The 19,143-nt window shown below is 47.5% G+C and overlaps 2 protein-coding genes across 3 annotated transcripts; one reads left to right on the forward strand and one right to left on the reverse strand.

Moving 5' to 3' along the window:
- The first annotated feature begins 1,018 nt into the window (after positions 1–1,018).
- Positions 1,019–12,853, forward strand: LOC123078510 (SUN domain-containing protein 3). Of its 2 annotated transcripts, none has more exons than XM_044501045.1 (4): positions 1,019–1,121; positions 10,930–12,104; positions 12,200–12,285; positions 12,385–12,853. In XM_044501045.1, exons 1-4 carry the CDS (start codon positions 1,082–1,084, stop codon positions 12,614–12,616), a joined length of 1,533 nt encoding a protein of 510 aa, XP_044356980.1. In that variant the 5' UTR covers positions 1,019–1,081; the 3' UTR covers positions 12,617–12,853. The 2 variants fall into 2 exon arrangements, with proteins under 2 accessions (XP_044356980.1, XP_044356979.1); XM_044501044.1 differs by lacking the exon at positions 1,019–1,121 and adding an exon at positions 9,275–10,649.
- Positions 12,854–12,896: 43 nt separating this feature from the next.
- LOC123078511 (uncharacterized) lies at positions 12,897–17,464 on the reverse strand. The gene is made up of 3 exons (XM_044501046.1): positions 17,287–17,464; positions 16,964–17,157; positions 12,897–13,339 (listed from the first exon to the last, which is right to left on the reverse strand). Exons 2-3 carry the CDS (start codon positions 17,143–17,145, stop codon positions 13,153–13,155), a joined length of 369 nt encoding a protein of 122 aa, XP_044356981.1. The 5' UTR covers positions 17,146–17,157; positions 17,287–17,464; the 3' UTR covers positions 12,897–13,152.
- Between the last annotated feature and the right edge of the window lie 1,679 nt (positions 17,465–19,143).

The following is a 19,143-nucleotide window of genomic DNA, read 5'->3' on the forward strand; positions in this document are numbered from 1 at the left end:
GAGAAGAAAATTTGCTTATGTGGAGAGTAATAAAAATTCTATGCTAGTAGATCATGAAAAGAATGCTTTATGTGCTGGTTATATGGTTGAATTCATTCATGATGCTACTGAAAATTATTATGAGAGAGGATCATATGCTTCTACAAATTGCAATAATATCAAGTTTCCTCTCTATGTGCTTAAAGTTTTAAAGTTATGCTTGTTTTGCCTTCCTATGCTAGTTGATTATTGTTTCCATAAGTTGTTTGCTCACAAAATCCCTATGCATAGGAAGTGGGTTAGACTTAAATGTGCTAGTCATATTCTTAGTGATGCTCTCTTTATGTTTCAATTCTTATCCTTTATGTGAGCATCATTGAAATCATCATGCCTAGCTAGGGGCGTTAAACGATAGCGCTTATTGGGAGGCAACCCAATTTTTATTCTAGTTTCTTGATTTTTGGTTCTGTTTAGTAATAAATAATCCATCTAGATTCTTTTTAGATGTGGTTTTGTGTTTCAATTAGTGTTTGTGCCAAGTAGAACCTTTGGGAAGACTTGGGTGAAGTCTTGATGATCATGCTGTAAAAAAACAGAAACTTTAGCGCTCACGAGATTAGCTAAATGTTTTTACTGGAGAGTGATATTTAGTTGATTCTTTTTGCAGATGATTACTAGACAAATTACTCAGGTCTACCAATTTATTTTAGAATTTTTGTAGTTCCAGAAGTTTGCGTTAGTTACAGATTACTACAGAGTGTTCTGTTTTTGACAGATTCTGTTTTTCGTGTGTTGTTTGCTTATTTTGATGACTCTATGGCCAGTAAAATAGTTTATAAACCATAGAGAAGTTGGAATACAGTAGGTTTAACACCAATATAAATAAAGAATGAGTTCATTACAGTACCTTGAAGTGGTGTTTTGTTTTCTTTCGCTAACGGAGCTCACGTGATTTTCTGTTAAGTTTTGTGTTGTGAAGTTTTCAAGTTTTGGGTAAAGATCCGATGGACTATGGAATAAGGAGTGGCAAAAGCCTAAGATTGGGGATGCCCAAGGCACCCCAAGGTAATATTAAAGGATAACCAAGAGCCTATGCTTGGGGATGCCCCGGAAGGCATCCCCTCTTTCGTCTTCATTCATCGGTAACTTTACTTGGAGCTATATTTTTATTCACCACATGATATGTGTTTTGCTTGGAGCGTCATTTTATTTTCTTTAGCCTTGCTTGCTGTTTGAATAAAATACCAAGATCTGAAATTCTTAAATGTTAGAGAGTCTTCACATAGCTACATAATTATACAACTACTCATTGATCTTCACTTATATCTTTCGGAGTAGTTTGTTGTTTGCTCTAGTGCTTCACTTATATCTTTTAGAGCACAATGGTGGTTTTATTTTGAATAAATAGATGAACTCTCATGCTTCACTTATATTATTTTGAGAGTCTTAAACAGCATGGTAATTTGCTTAATCCTAATATGCTAGGTATTCAAGACTAGTAAAAACTTCCTTATGAGTGTGTTGAATATTAAGAGAAGTTCGATGCTTGATGATTGTTTTGAGATATGGAGGTAGTGATATTAAAGTTGTGCTAGTTGAGTAGTTGTGAATTTGAGAAATACTTGTGTTGAAGTTTGCAAGTCCCGTAGCATGCACGTACGGTAAACGTTATGTAACAAATTTGAAACATGAGGTGTTCTTTGATTGTCCTCCTTATGAGTGGCGGTCGGGGACGAGCGATGGTCTTTTTCTACCAATCTATCCCCCTAGGAGCATGCGCGTAGTGCTTGGTTTTTGATGACTTGTAGATTTTTGCAATAAGTATGTAAGTTCTTTATGACTAATGTTGAGTCCATGGATTATACGCACTCTTACCCTTCCATCATTGCTAGCCTCTTCGGTACCGTGCATTGCCCTTTCTCACATTGAGAGTTGGTGCAAACTTCGCCGGTGCATCCAAACTCCGTGATATGATACACTCTTTCACACATAAACCTCCTTATATCTTCCCCAAAACAGCCGCCATACCTACCTATTATGGCATTTCCATAGCCATTCCAAGATATATTGCCATGCAACTTTCCACCATCCCGTTTATCATGACAGGTTCATCATTGTCATATTGCTTTGCATGATCATCTAGTTGACATAGTATTTGTGGCAAAGCCACCGTTCATTATTCTTTCATACATGTCACTCTTGGTTCATTGCATATCCCGGTACACCGCCGGAGGCATTCATATAGAGTCATACTTTGTTCTAGTATCGAGTTGGAATCATTGAGTTGTAAATAAATAGGAGTGTGATGATCATCATTTTCTAGAGCATTGTCCCAAGTGAGGAATAAAAAAAGAGAAAGGCCATAAAAAAGAGAAGGCCCAAAAAAATGAGAGAAAAAGAGAGAAGGGACAATGTTACTATCCTTTTACCACACTTGTGCTTCAAAGTAGCACCATAATCTTCATGATAGAGAGTCTCTTGTTTTGTCACTTTCATATACTAGTGGGAATTTTTCATTATAGAACTTGGCTTGTATATTCCAACAATGGGCATCCTCAAGTGCCCTAGGTCTTCATGAGCAAGCAAGTTGGATGCACACTCACTTAGTTTCTTTTTGTTGAGCTTTCATATACTTATAGCTCTAGTGCACCCGTTGCATGGCAATCCCTACTCCTCGCATTAACATCAATCGATGGGCATCTCCATAGCCCATTGATTAGCCTCGTTGATGTGAGACTTTCTTCTTTTTTGTCTTCTCCACATAAACCCCCATCATCATATTCTATTCCACCCATAGTGCTATGCCCATGGCTCGCGCTCATGTATTGCGTGAAGGTTTATAAAGTTTAAGATTACTAAAGTATGAAACAATTGCTTGGCCCTCGAGGCAATCCACCACCACACTGGAGTAGGGTATTACACCACGCGGTGGCCTGAACCATTATAAACCTCTGTGTCTCGTGTTATTTGGGTTCATCGAGTTAGGCCTTGGGATCATTGAGCGAGCGAGCCTGGGAGAGAGAGGGAGTTCTTCGTGCACACCCCAGAGTTCGAACATCACAAGGGTTTGCCAGAACCCAGAATCCAACAGCTCCTTCTTGATTTCTACCTCCGCGGCCTTAAGCATCGCGAAGAGCTCGGGAATTGTCTTTTCCATCCCTTGCATATTATAGTTCATCAGGAAGACTTTATAGCTTGGTGGCAGTGATTGAAGAACTCTATCAATGACACTATCATCCGGAAGATTAACTCCCAGCTGTGTCAAGTGATTATGATACCCAGACATTTTGAGTATATGTTCACTGACAGAACTGTTCTCCTCCATCTTGCAGCTATAGAACTTGTTGGAGACTTCATATCTCTCAACGCGGGCATTTACTTGAAATATTAACTTCAACTCCTAGAACATCTCATATGCTTCATGACGTTCAAAACCGTCTTTCAAGTCTTGATTCTAAGCCGTAAAGCATGGCACACTGAACTATCGAGTAGTCATCAGATTTAGCTTACCAGACGTTCATAACGTCCGGAGTTGCTCCTGCAGCAGGCCTTGCACCTAGCGGTGCTTCAAGGACATAATTTTTCTGTGCAGCAATGAGGATAATCCTCAAGTTACGGACCCAGTCCGTGTAGTTGCTACCATCATCTTTCAACTTAGATTTCTCTAGTAACGCATTAAAATTCAAGGGAACGGTAGCACGGGCCATTGATCTACAACAACATAGATATGCAAAAACTATCAGGACTAAGTTCATGATAAATTAAAGTTCAATTAATCATATTACTTAAGAACTCCCACTTAGATAGACATCTCTCTAGTCATCTAAATGATCACGTGATCCATATCAACTAAACCATGTCCAAAGTAGATTTCAATGGTGAACATCTCTATGTTGATCATATCTACTATATGATTCACGCTCGACCTTTCGGTCTTAGTGTTCCGAGGCCATGTCTGTACATGCTAGGCTCGTCAAGTTTAACCTGAGTATTCTACACGTGCAAAACTGTCTTACACCCGTTGTATGTGAACGTAGAGCTTATCACACCCGATCATCACGTGGTGTCTCAACATGATGAACTGTAGCAACGGTGCATACTCAGGGAGAACACTTATACCTTGAAATTTAGTGAGAGATCATCTTGTAATGCTACCGCCGTACTAAGCAAAATAAGATGCATAAAAGATAAACATCACATGCAATCAAAATATGTGACATGATATGGCCATCATCATCTTGTGCCTTTGATCTCCATCTCCGAAGCACCGTCATGATCTCCATCTTCACCGGCTTGACACCTTGATCTCCATCGTAGTGTCGTTGTCGTCTCGCCAACTATTGCTTCTACAACTATCGCTACCGCATAGTGATAAAGTAAAGCAATTACATGGCGATTGCATTTCATACAATAAAGCAACAACCATAAGGCTCCTGCCAGTTGCCGATAACTTTTACAAAACATGATCATCTCATACAATAACGTATATCACATCATGTCTTGACCATATCACATCACAACATGCCCTACAAAAACAAGTTAGACGTCCTCTACTTTGTTGTTGCAAGTTTTACGTGGCTGCTACGGGCTTCTAGCAAGAACCGTTCTTACCTACGCATCAAAACTACAATGATTTTTTGTCAAGTGTGTTGTTTTAACCTTCAACAAGGACCGACCGTATTCAAATTCGATTCAACTAAAGTTGGAGAAACAGACACCTGCCAGCCACCTTTATGCAAAACAAGTTGCATGTCTGTCGGTGGAACCGGTCTCATGAACGTGGTCATGTAAGGTTTGTCCGGGACGCTTCATCCAGCAATACCGCCGAATCAAAATAAGACGTTGGTGGTAAGAAGTATGACTATTATCGCCCACAACTCTTTGTGTTCTACTCATGGATATCATCTATGCATAGACCTGACTCGGATGCCACTGTTGGGGAACGTAGCATGCAATTTCAAAAAAAAATCCTATGATCACGCAAGATCTATCTAGGAGATGCATAGCAACGAGAGGGGGAGAGTGTGTCCACGTACCCTCATAGACTGAAAGCGGAAGCGCTAGTTAACGTGGTTAATGTAGTTGAACGTCTTCACGATCCAACCAATCAAGTACCGAACGTACGGCACCTCCGAGTTCAGCACACGTTCAGCTCGATGACGTCCCTCGAACTCTTGATCCAGCAGAGGGTCGAGGGAGAGTTTCGTCGGCATGATGACGTGGTGACGGTGATGGTGATGTGATCCGCGCAGGGCTTCGCCTAAGCACTACGACGCTATGACCGGAGGAATAAACTGTGGAGGGGGGCACCGCACACGGCTAAGAACAATTGATGTGCCTTGGGGTGCCCCCTGCCCCCGTATATAAAGGAGGAGGGGAGGAGGTCGCCGGCCTAGGGGTGCGCCATGGGGGGAAACCGACTAGGACTCCCAATCCTAGTCGCCCCTCCCCCCCTTCCTTTCTTACGGAGGGGGAAAGGGAAGGAGAGGGAAGACGAGAAGGAAAGGGGGGCGCGCCCCTTCCCCTAGTCCAATTCGGACTCCCTATGGGAGGGGGGCGCGACCACCCCTTGTGGGCTGCCTCCCCACTCCCCTATGGCCCATGTAGGCCCATTACTTTCCCCAGGGGGTTCCGGTAACCCCTCGGTACTCCGAAAAATACCCGAACCACTCCGAAACCATTCCGATGTCCGAATAGCATCTTCCAATATATCGATCTTTACCTCTTGACCATTTCAAGACTCCTCGTCATGTCTGTGATCTCATCCAGGACTTCGAACAATCTTAGGTCACCAAAACACATAACTCGTAATACAAATCGTCATCGAACTTTAAGTGTGCGGAACCTGGATGCTCATATTGGTTCCTACATATTCTATGAAGATCTTTATCGGTCATACCACAATGATAACATACGTTATTCCCTTTGTCATCGGTATGTTACTTGCCCGAGATTCGATCGTCGGTATCATCATACCTAGTTCAATCTCGTTACCGGCAAGTCTCTTTACTCATTCCGTAATGCGTCATCCCGTAACTAACTCATTAGTCACATTGCTTGCAAGGCTTGTTATGATGTGCATTCCGAGAGGGCCCAGAGATACCTCTCCGATACTCGGAGTGAAAAATCCTAATCTCGATCTATGCCAACCCAACAAACACCCTCGGAGACACCTGTAGAGCATATTTATAATCACCCAGTTACATTGTGACGTTTGATAGCACACAAGGTGTTCCTCCGGTATTTGGGAGTTGCATAATTTCATAGTCAAAGGAATATGTATAAGTCATGAAGAAAGCAATAACAATAAAACTTAACGATCATTATGCTAAGCTAACGGATGGGTCTTGTCCATCACATCATTCTCCTAATGATGTGATCCCGTTCACCAAATGACAACACATGTCTATGGTCAGGAAACTTAACCATCTTTGATTAACGAGCTAGTCAAGTAGAGGCATACTAGGGACACTTTGTTTTGTCTATGTATTCACACATGTATCAATTTTTCGGTTAATACAATTCTAGCATGAATAATAAACATTTATCATCATATAAGGAAATATAAATAACAACTTTATTATTGCCTCTAGGGCATATTTCCTTCAAGTTATATGATCTAATTACATTAGCACTGTTGAGAGATTGCACTAGCGAAATTACGGGCCCTAGGCCTCATTTTCAAGCATTGCAATACCGTTTTTGTGCCCGTTTACTATTTGCTACCTTGCTGTTTTTATTCATTCAGATTATAAAAATATATTTCTACCATCAATATTACACTTTTATCACTATCTCTTCGCCGAACTAGTGCACCTATACAATTTGCCATTGTATTGGGTGTGTTGGGGACACAAGAGACTTTTTATTATTTGGTTGCAGGGTTGTTTGAGAGAGACCATCTTCATCCTACGCCTCCCATGGATTGATCAACCTTAGGTCATCCACTTGAGGGAAAATTGCTACTGTCCTACAAAACTCTGCGCTTGGAGGCCCAACACGTATATACAAGAATAAAGTTGCGTAGTAGACATCAATGGTACGACTTGGTGGGACTGGACGGATGGTGCAACTTCTTCATCCTTCTTCTCGTGAGCCATGGGCTCTTCAATCTTCTTTCCTTCCTGTTCCGGCTGTGAAGCCAGGGAACCAGGAGCAGGGTCAACCTCCATCGGGGCAGGGGCACCAGATGAGGCCGTTGGGGCAGTACTTTGGGAAGCATCTTGCTCCCCCTCAACCTTTTCTTCCTCCTCAGTGGGCCCGGAGGGTCTAGCTTGAATGTTCTTCACAGGTGATGAGACTAACTTCTCCATCTCAATTTCTTCGTCAATCTTTTCCTCAAGAGCATTTTGCTCGGGCACAGTCATAACTTCATCAGGATTGACAAGATAAATATCCACAACATCCGCTTCTTGTTCGACCGAGGTAGGAGCTACCACAGCCTCAACTTGTTGTTCGGCAACTTCCTCGGGACGAGGGGATGGTGGAATCTATTGAAGTGGTGCACTTGAGTCAACAGGAGCATCGGCCGAAGCAGATTTGACACGACTGTCCTTGACTTCTTTTGGCTTATTTGCTCTGGCCTGAGCTTTCTGGCGATTTTCTTCTTTCCCCCTGCGTCGAGCAAGATTTTCCTGATGTTGAATCTCTTCGATTCTTCGATCACAAAGCTGGGAAACTTTTGCGCATATAACCTGAAGGAAATATGCCCTAGAGGCAATAATAAAGTTGTTATTTATATTTCCTTATATCATGATAAATGTTTATTATTCATGATAGAATTGTATTAACCGGAAACTTAGTACATGTGTGAATACATAGACAAAACAGAGTGTCCCTAGTATGCCTCTAGTTGACTAGCTCGTTAATCAAAGATGGTTAAGTTTCCTGACCATAGACATGTGTTGTCATTTGATGAACGGGATCACATCATTAGAGAATGATGTGATGGACAAGACCCATCCGTTAGCTTAGCATTATGATCGTTTAGTTTTATTGCTATTGCTTTCTTCATGACTTATATATATTCCTCTAACTATGAGATTATGCAACTCCCAAATACCGGAGGAACACCTTGTGTGCTATCAAACGTCACAACGTAACTGGGTGATTATAAAGATGCTCTACAGGTGTCTCCGAAGGTGTTTGTTGGGTTGCATAGATCAAGATTAGGATTTGTCACTCCAAGTATCGGAGAGGTATCTCTAGGCCCTCTCGGTAATGCACATCACTATAAGCCTTGCAAGCAATTTGACTAATGAGTTAGTTATGGGATGATGCATTATGGAACGAGTAAAGAGACTTGCCGGTAACGAGATTGAACTAGGTATGATGATACCGATGATCAAATCTCGGGCAAGTAACATACCGATGACAAAGGGAATGACGTATGTTGTCATGCGGTTTGACCGATAAAGATCTTCGTAGAATATGTAGGAACCAATATGAGCATCCAGGTTCCGCTATTGGTTATTGACCGAAGATGTGTCTCGGTCATGTCCACATAGTTCTCGAACCCGTAGGGTCTGCACGCTTAACATTCGATGACGATTTGTATTATGAGTTATGTGTTTTGGTGACCGAAGTTTGTTCGGAGTCCCGTATGAGATCACGGACATGACGAGGAGTCCCGAAATGGTCGGATGGTAAAGATCCATATATTGGAAGGTAGTATTCGGACATCAGAATGGTTCCGAGTGATTTGGGTATTTTACCGGAGTACCGAGGGGTTACCGGAACCCCCCGGGGGAAATATTGGGCCTTAGTGGAGAGAGAGGAGGGCCGCAAGGGGTGCCCCCCCATGGCAGTCCGAATTGGACTAGGGGCAGAGGGCGGCGCCCCCCTTTCCCTCTCCCTCTCCCTCTCCTTCCTTTTCCCTCCGGTGGAGAAAGGAAAAGGGGGGGGGCGAATCCTAATAGGACTCCCCCCCCATGGCGCGCCTCTCCTGGCCGCCGGCCTCCTCCTTCCCTCCTTTATATTAGGGGGCGGGGGGCACCCCAAAGGCAAATCAATTGTTCTCTTAGCCGTGTGCGGTGCCCCCCTCCACAGTTTACGCATCCGGTCATAGCGTCGTAGTGCTTAGGCGAAGCCCTGCGCGGATCACATCACCATCATCGTCACCGCGCCGTCGTGCTGACGGAACTCTCCCTCGACCCTCTGCTGGATCAAGAGTTCGAGGGACGTCGTCGAGCTGAACGTGTGCTGAACACGGAGGTGCCGTACGTTCGGTACTTGGATCAGTTGGATTGTGAAGACGTTCGACTACATCAACCGCGTTAATCTAACGCTTCCGCTTTCGGTCTACGAGGGTACGTGGACACACTCCCCCCTCTCGTTGCTATCCATCTCCTAGATAGATCTTGCGTGATCGTAGAAAAAAAATTAAATTGCATGCTACGTTCCCCAACACGAATTTCGCCCACTTGGTTCGAATTGTTGGCCAGATGTATGCGGTTAGCGTTGGATGACTACCTCCCGCATCCGTGTCGGCAGACTGGGCCCCTTATCCGCGGACGGAAGCGGGAAGTTTTTTGCGGGTTGTCGTTGGAGATACCCTAAATGATTTCAGTTTATGCAGTTTCAGAATAATATATAGGAATGCTGGTTTTTCACCTTGGTTGCCATTGTTTCTATTTCTAATGGACCGAAGAACGACTCAAGTTATTTGTGCTGTCGGCTTCCTAAAAATCTCTCAGTCTCAATCGTTGTTTGAGTTGGGCCAATATCGAGCGTTGGATCTCAGTCCCCGTGGATCATGTATGTCTCCCTCCCTCTTTCACTCGTGGGGATGACGAGAAAGTGATGACGAGTGGATAGGAATGGGTGAGGGCGGTGAGCTAAAAAATGTATTCGGACGGATGGCATAGCGCCCGAACGAGCCAGTTAGATGGCGTGTCGACCGGTCCTGCTTTAAGATCCGTGATCACCATCCGATGGTTACAACAACATCAGGACGAAGTGTCTTCGTGCCACACGTGTGGCACTTATCATTTAGGTAGAAAATTGACTTGCCCAAATTTAAAAATCAGGTAATTTACATATATAGTTCCTATAGTTAATGGATGAGAATAAGCATATCTAAAGAGAGGGGGAGGGGGGAGCCGATTTGCAGACACCATGCATGCCGATGCCGCCGCCGCGCGCATCGATGACCATCACCTGCCACTGCGCACTCGGTCACCTCCTAAGTTGCCGCTCCATCTTTTGCTCCCCAGCGGTTCCTGGCTTCCTGCTCGCCCGGCCTCTCCTCCTCTCTCTCTCTTCCCGTCCTCTCCCTCACGCGCATTTGGATCGACCCCCGGTGAAGCTGCATGCGCCGAGGGCGACAACGTACCGTCCACCGTACATGTGCATGTGGTGTGGAAGGGAAGGAGAGACGAAAGAGAACGATCGACTCGACAATTGGTGATCACCGTGGGCAGGCACGTCGTCGTAGGTAGGTGGTGCATGCATGAGCAAGAAGAAGAGAGAAGGAGGCGGAGGAGGAAAAGGCGGTGGGGGAGGGGCTCATCAGCACAGGGGAAGCGGCGGCGGGCCGACGGCGGTAACGGATGTGCTCTCCATGGACGGCGGCCTCCGCGAGGTGTCGGTCTCGGTCGTCTTCTCCGTCTGGTGTCTCCTTTTCCTCCTGCGCTCCCAGTTCCTCAACAGCCAGACCGACGACCCTTCGGGTAACTATCTTCCATCTCCTTCGATGCCGTCGTCATGTCTGCGTGGTTGAATGAACAGTTTGACTAATTCACACCTTAGATGTTTTTTAAGTATGTCACATCTAAACTCCCATAAATATATAATGCAGCAACAAAAAACATAAAAAACTAGAACAAAAAATAAACCATAAATTGAATGCACAACAGCATAGATGTGACATAGTAGATGTGACATAACTATGTCACGTCTGGATGTGTACTAGACAGACCCATGAATGAATCGGTGGATCGGTCGGCGCAGATTTCTACGGCGAGCGCGACAACTACTGCAAGGTGATGCCACTGGAGGCATACATATTCCCCGCCGACAACGCCTCCTCCCCGACGTGCCAATCCTCCTCCTCGCCGCACCACCCAGAAGCGCTGCCGCCGTCCAACGCAAGCGGCGGCAACTCGTCGACCGAGGCAGCCTTGGTGGAGCTGGACGAGTTCCGGAGCCGCATCCTGCAGGGCAAGGCCGACAACGACAGCGGCCGGCATCACCAGCGCGTCGCCGACGGTGCCACGCACCGCCTGGAGCCCAGCGGCGCCGAGTACAACTACGCGGCGGCGTCCAAGGGAGCCAAGGTGCTCGCCCATAACAAGGAGGCCAAGGGCGCCGCGAACATCCTCGACGGCGACAAGGACCGCTACCTCCGCAACCCGTGCTCCGCGGACGACAAGTTCGTCGTGGTACAGCTCTCCGAGGAGACGCTCGTCCACACCGTGGCGCTGGCCAACCTGGAGCACTACTCCTCCAACTTCAAGGACCTGGAGCTACATGGCAGCCTGAGCTACCCGGGGGAGGCGTGGGAACTGCTGGGGCGGTTCACGGCGGAGAACGGCAAGCACGCTCAGTGCTTCGTGCTGGCGGAGCCCCGGTGGACGCGCTACCTCCGGCTGCGCCTCGTCAGCCACTACGGCTCCGGGTTCTACTGCATCCTCAGCTACCTGGAGGTGTACGGCATCGACGCCGTGGAGCGGATGCTGCAGGACTTCGTCGCCAGCCACAGCCCCGACGCGGACGCCGCAAAGGCCGCCGCCGACGCCCGTAAGGACAGCAGCCACAACGACACCGCCGGCTCCCAGGTCCACGCCAAGCAGGTGGAGGGCGGCGGGCGGAACGAGAGCACCGGCGACGTGGCGAAGAACAACGGCTCGAGGGTGGCGGACGGGAAGCCGGCGCAGGCGCAGGGCAAGGAGGCGGTGAAGCAGGCGACGGGGCGGGTGCACGGCGACGTGGTGCTCAAGATCCTGATGCAGAAGCTGAGGTCCCTGGAGCTGGGGCTGTCGACGCTGGAGGAGTACACCAAGGTGCTGAACCAGAGGTACGGCGGCAAACTGCCGGACCTGCACAACGGGCTGGCGCAGACAGGCAAGGCGCTGGAGAAGATGAAGGCGGACGTGGAGGACCTGGTGGAGTGGAAGGACAAGGTGGTACGTACTCAGTTCGCCCCAACCTTGTTTGATGCATGCAACTGAAAGGGCGAGTGGTTTGAGTTTCGTTTGTTGTCTCTCTCGTTTTGGTTCAGGCGAGGGATGTGGGAGAGCTGAGGGACTGGAAATCAAGCGTCTCGCGGAAACTAGACCATCTGGCCAGGGAGAACGCGGCGATGAGGCAAGGACCCATCACCCATGCCATGATACGCGAGCGACGAGGTAAAGCGGTCGGGTCGAGATTGTTTTGACGTGGACGTGGACGTGGATGTGCGCGCAGGTGGGATGTGGAGGAGATGAGGAGCATCCAGGAGACGCTTCAGAACAAGGAGCTGGCGGTGCTTTCCATCAGCCTCTTCTTGGCGTGCGTCGCGCTCTTGAAGCTGGCGTGCGACCGCTTGCTGCTGCTCTTCGCTAGCAAGGAGGAGGAGGAGGACGGGGCAGGGACGGGGTGGATGCTCGTGTTGGCGGCCAGCAGCCTCACCACCCTCATCGTGCTGCTCTACAGCTGAACGATTTGTTAGGAAGAATAGAATAATAATGACTTTGCGAGCTAGACCTCGTTACCTTCTTTCAGGTCATGTTATGACTTAGCAAGTCATTAGGCAATCTAATTCTCCCCTCGTTTAGCACAGCTAGTCTTCTTTTACAAGAGAAATAAAGTACAAGAAGAATGGGTATACTGTGCAGTATGTTGGCGAGGCTTTCAACCTTCAATACTTAAACTACAAGACGCTATGGATGACTAACGAGGAACCAAAGAAAAGGCTATCCAATAAGTCTACTTTCATCTGCAACGAGAAATGGGTTCATTTCATACCAGACAACACAAGAGCGGTGCAGCAGGTGTCAGTGGAACAAGTTACAGACCACAAAAAAATAATGGACAATTGAGCGAGCAAATTATTGAGGCACTGTTGCAATTGTGTGCTCGTCATGCTGGCATTCAGCACTAAAAACTTTTCAGAAACAAAATTGTGAAACAAGACAGGTAATTTCGACAAGCATCAGCTAAGAGTATATTATAAGGCGCGCCTCGACATCTAATTCAGACCTTATAGCCGGTTAAGGTGAATCCTCTGCCTGCAATCTCGCCTACGCAGAACCATGCATAAAGCTCAACCCCAAACAGTGTTGCAATTCCAAGGTCCTCCACCTTGAGCTCCTTCCTGTTCTTCCAAAGCTGCTTGACACCATCAACCTCTTTCCACAATGCTTCATAGCGGCCTGGTAGACTGAAGAAAACAGCAAATATATACAAGCCACTGATCAGACTCCAGAGAACAAAGGAATGGCTTAAGCACAATAGAAAACATTCACCGCGGCAAGGAAAAACAAGCAAAATGCCTTGCGCTGATCAGCATAGCTGTGCATAATCAAATTACGGCTCATGAAAGATGTAGTGTTGCACTCCATTTGAAGATAGCAAACACGTAAATATACCAAATGGAGAACCGGGCCCATGGGGAACTAGCCCATGTGGCTTAGTATTGATTATGAAGAACAGCCATGACCACTACTGCAGAGACCAGGCCTTGAACGTGGGCTTCCAATGAATCAAACCACTGGCCAACTGATAACCCCAGTTCTCAACACGGAAAAATATACGTTTAGTCCTCTCCTACAAGTGCAGCCATAGTATGGTCTTCCTACCACACACAACAACTAATCACTATTGTACCGCGTACCATCTGGAAGTTGCATTACCAAGGTAAACATGCCTCGTGGCACAGCATTCGCCACAATGTCAAATAAAAATCTGTGATAGGGAATGCAAGTTGGAAAACAATGTATTGAACAGTTCAAATTGGCAAACAATCTTGATTAATCATATTGTATTATTGTGTCAAACTAAACCGCTGGTTAAGACATCATTAAAGGAATATATGAATGTATCAATCATGATTCAACTGGTGATGTAAGTTTGCTTGAAACCAAACTCAGCTAGTTCGCTGGTTCAACAAAACAAGGTTATGACCAGGTCAAGTGTCCATCCCATCGTATATGTCAAACTACTAGAGTGAAGTTCATAATATTTCCAAGAAGGACCACATGAATCTGGATTATATAACCACTCATGGATACCTCGAAATGTAAACAACAACAACAACAACACATAACCAGAATACGGATGCACTTGACTGAGGTTGCACTTTTTGCACAAAGTAGCTAATAAGACCAAAGATTCAAAACATACACAAGTCAAGAAGCAACGAAACTCAAGGTTTTTCTATGTCAGTCAGTCAAACCTGCCTATACATGTAGAAATATCCTACACTCTTCCTGCCAATTACTCAGATCAGCATGATATTTTGATGAAATATTTGCAGGCAACAGTTGAACCGATTTCTTTGCAAACATGCAGAAAAATGGCAAATGTTTCACAGAGAGCTATATGTGCTAAGACTCACTTCTCGAATATCATACATAGTAGATTACCTTTTATTTATGATATATCAACTTCACAAGAGATTATGCTTTCACCTAAACAATCGTCCTTTATGCTACATCTGCGATGTCTCCATGCAACATGGGTCATCTGTGATCAGGCATAAGCATGGCATATATCATTTCCATTATGAAATCTCAAACTTGTGCCAACTCCAGGACAGACATATTTCCCTCACACATTGCATGACTTGCAGAATTGTGATTTATCCAATTAAACCAATTATTGAACATTGCATATCTTGTTCGATTGAAGTGACAGTTATCATTTCAAGAAACAAAGGTGCATCTCCATCCACATACATAGTTTACCAATCATAAATAGTGCTCTACAAGAGGGTCATCCAGTTAGAGCAACTCTAGTAGACCCCGCATCCCGCCCCGACCCGTAAAATAACCGCCAAAATGCGGGTCGGGGCGGAAAAACCAGCACGATCAGACCCCGCATCCCGCCCCGGCCCGCAAAAATTTTTGGGGGGCGCGGCAAAATCCCGACCCCAACCCAGGAAACGCGGGTTTCCCCCTCGCGGCTGCGGTGCCCTGCATATAAGCGGAAGCGGTTGGTGGGGGGACATTTCATCCCGCGCTTTCCCCCACCAACCACCTCTCCTCTCCCCCCTTGCACCGCCGCCGGCCGCAGCCCAAGATTCCGGCGAAAGCAGCCGGCAGGAGCACGCCGAAAGGCCGCCACGCGCACGAGGCCTCCCCTCCCTCCCCCCCTGGCTCGGCGGGCCGCCGGATTTGCGGATCTGCGGCACTTCATCGCGGGCCGCCGGTTGCTGCCCCAAGTGATGGAGTGGTCGGGGAGCCTCTCCCGCAGCCCAGGCAAGGGCGCATCGCCGCATGCAGGTACGGGTTCGTCCGCCCGCCACCGCCGAAGGTTTGCGGGCATGGATTCGTCCGGCCGTCCACCGGGCTCAGCGCTCGCGCAGCGTCTTTGTGGCTTGCCGATGCCGCTCATACAGTGCGACGACTGCACACGGAAAGTGCTGTGGCTCACTTCGGGCACGCCGAAGCACCCCGGATGGGTGTTCTTCAAATGTGAAAACAACGGGGTACGTGCGCTTGCAGTAGCTCATTTGATAGCTCATTCTTTAGTTCAATTGCGGTAGCTCACTTCGAGCTTGCTCATTCTTTTGTGTAGGACGATGGATGCTCATTTTGGTTTTGGGAAGGCCAATACATTGATTTATTGATAGAAAGAAACTTAACAGATGTTGGTGCACTCCTTAGTACAATCGAAGGCAATGATGCGGCTGCATGTGCAACTGGAGGGGAAGCAACGTCTACTTCTTTCAAACCAAAGATGAAGAAAGAAGAATGCAAAATCAAGAATCCGCAGATCGACAATGAATGCATGGAGAAGATATTAGTCCAACTTGTGGGAGCAGTTATGGAAGTTGGAAATCTTCTGAAATGCATACTTGTGGTTCTTGTTTTCTTTGGTTTTGCTATTCTAGCAAAGATTTGGTGATGTCTTTTGTATCTAATGTTGTTGCAAAAGCAAAGAAATGCATTATGCTAGATCAATTTAAGTTGCAAATTTAAGTTTTGCGGGCCATGAGGAGCTGCGCCAGATCAGACGCCGCAAAGCCGACCCGTAAAAAAGCATATTCCGGGAATATCCTTTTTACGGGTCCATTATGCAGGGTCTGCAACTGCGGCCGTCCGCGCCGGCCCGCAAAGGCGTTTTTGCGTGAACTGCAAACACGTTTTGCAGGCCGGGAGGATGCGGGGTCTGCTAGAGTTGCTCTTAGGAGCAGGCGACACTGTCCCAATACGCACACCTAGCTGAATTGCTCTGTCCTGGTAGCTGCCTAGAGTAAGCATCATGTGAACAATTAGCATAGTCCCTGCCTAGCAAATCATAAGCACCGGCTCACAGTCAAAAAAAAAAAAAAGAGCTTAAACCCCGGCTAACCAGAAATTGCTGATGTAGCAATGGTCTTCCCCCGGCTAACCCAGTCAGATTTGAGCTACATTGTGGATGGCACATACAAGAGATCTCCAAAATTCCCGTATGCTATAAGTTCATAAATAGTGCAGAAAGTGAAGACTGAAGAACTATGCAATCGCTAAATCACCCAGTCACAAGTGGCGGTGGCTATACATTGAACACTTTTATATCTAATTTATGTAAAGAAGTTTGTATCCACCAAATACATCGATCACTCACCCTAGAAGGCCACACATTGCCACAGCCACGAGTGGACCACCCCATACTACGATCCGGTCCAGCTAGGCAGGCAGTAATAGAGATAGTAGGCAATTACGGCGCAAACCTCAACCACACCATGACCACCCCCGTTGCTACGAGCACAAGCAGATCCACTGATACTGCGCAACAGCCCCGATTGGAACCACACCACATGTACAGACGGTTGGACACATAAATCATTCAGGGGCTTTACCTCGCGAGGCGCGTGTAGAAGAGCTGCTTGGAGAGCTCCTGGCACTTCTCCACGGAGGGAGGCTGCACGACGTACTGCTTGTTCTTCTCCATCGCCTCCTTGTAGTAGGCGCCGCCGTGCTTCGAGGCGAATTCCGCCGCCTGCGCCGCCTTGGTCCGCAGCTGCGCGAGCCTCGCCGCCATCGCCGCCGGAACCTACGATGCGCACGCGGAAAGGGGTCAAATCGAAAGTATCAGATCTGGTTGCGCGGATCTAGTGCCGGATTAGGCTGAAGAGAGTGGTTGATCTGATGGGAGAGGCTAGGGTTTTGGATTGGGAAGTACCTTGACGAAACGTCGGCAAGAGGCAAGGAGGAGGTGAGGTGGGAGGAGATCGAGAGGGAGGGGGGAGTAGGACGGCGGCGGGATGGTAAGGGTGTGGGTGCTCAAGATTGGGAGGGGAAAACGGTGGGCGAGCGACCGAAGGGTATTATTGTCAGTTCACTGGTTTTGGCCACGAGAAGTTGAGGGTATTATTGTCAGTTCATTGGTTTTGGGTAGGTGTGTTTGGTTGCCCGCATTCAACCCAACCGGCCCGCGCGGAAAGAAGAGAAAAAGTTGGGCTGTTCGGTTGCCCGGGTTCACTATTTGGATTGCATCGCATGGAGTTTAAAACACCTCAAAGCCAGACCCGCTAGGAACTCCCAAATCGGTAGTTTCTAGCAACCCAGACTCGGACGAAGTAGAGGAGGGGAATGCTAATGATGTTAAGGGTTTAAAAAACACGCATCCATGGTTCATACTCAGCTGGAATAAGTTGCTAAGTCTCAAAATGATTTGCTTAATGAGATGAATAATAATATAAATGATCATGCTATTAAAGTAATGATTAGAGGAGGTACAATGACTCAGGAGCCGTTATATCCTGAAGGTCATCCTAAAAGAAATGAGCAAGATTCTCAAAGACTTAATATTGATGTCGGATTTCGGGCTCTGCAGACCCTTGATAGATTCGAACTCTCGGGTGCGTGCGAAGAACTCAACCTCCCCAGACTGCCTACTCGCCAATCTCACGACCTAGCTCGATGAGCAGGAAGGAAATGAAACACAACAGTTTACCCAGGTTCGGGCCACCTTGTGGTGTAAAACCCTACTCTTGTTTTATGGTGGATTGGCCTCGAGGTGGGCTGAGGATGAACTAGTACAGTGGAAGAACAACCTCAGGAGGAGGAGTGTTCTTGAGCTGATGGGGGAGAGGATGGTCTGAATGATCCGTCCCTCTCTACGGTGGTGGCTAGATCTTATTTATAGTGGCCTTGGTCCTATTCCCCCAAAATGGAGGCGGGAATGGATCCCACAATGGCAAATTCAAAGGGAGACAACTAGTACATCTTATCCTGACAAAAGTAGTCTTCGCGTGCAAAAAAACATCCGTTTGTGACGCCATGGTGGACTCAACGATGACCTCCGTCCTGCCGTCCTGGCGGTCTTGGTCTTGTTGCATGGGAATGGAAACCTTTAGCTGATTCCTCGGGACTCCGCGCCTGCGCTTGCCTCCTTAGCACCAAAGGAAATTGTTGCCATGCGCCCGCTGGCGCCTGCCTGGCCTTGGTCGTCATGGCTCACGTCATTTGAACCTCGCGAGGTGAGGCTTTGCATAGAAATCTCCGCTCCTCAGGAGCCAGCCAGAGGAGGCCACTCCTTCTGGAGGTCTTGGTGTCGTCCGCCTCGCGAGGGTCTTGAATTGTTGATGCTAAAGGTGGGATGTACTGGGCCGTCTATGAAGCCACGCCGTGGGCTGCAGGCAGGCAAGTTTGGGTACCCCCCTTCCCAGAACATCGACAGTAACCCCCGGGCCCAAGGCGCGAGCACCGCGGGCCCTAACCGCCTGCGGCCTTGGTTGACGCGTGGCGATTGATGGGACGTGGGCGTCTCCGCTTCCCCACGCTGCCTCGACAACTGTCCAGGTCTGACAAAAAGGCTGGCGCCTGCCGCCAAGCCTTCATTACCTCCCCTTCGTCTTGCTCCAGATCCCCTTCTTCCTCTACTCCAAGAGCCTCCAGATCTGCCGAATCTCTTCCCAGAACTCGCCACCGATGGCCACCAACAAGGCGAAGTCATCAGCCCCTGCCGCGCGCTCGGCCTCCTGGTTCGAGCCGGCCCTTAGTGCGTTACCGTCACTAAGGAGAACCATCTTGCTGC

Source organism: Triticum aestivum, chromosome 3D (assembly GCF_018294505.1).
Source record: "Triticum aestivum cultivar Chinese Spring chromosome 3D, IWGSC CS RefSeq v2.1, whole genome shotgun sequence".
NCBI classification, from domain to species: Eukaryota; Viridiplantae; Streptophyta; class Magnoliopsida; order Poales; family Poaceae; genus Triticum; species Triticum aestivum.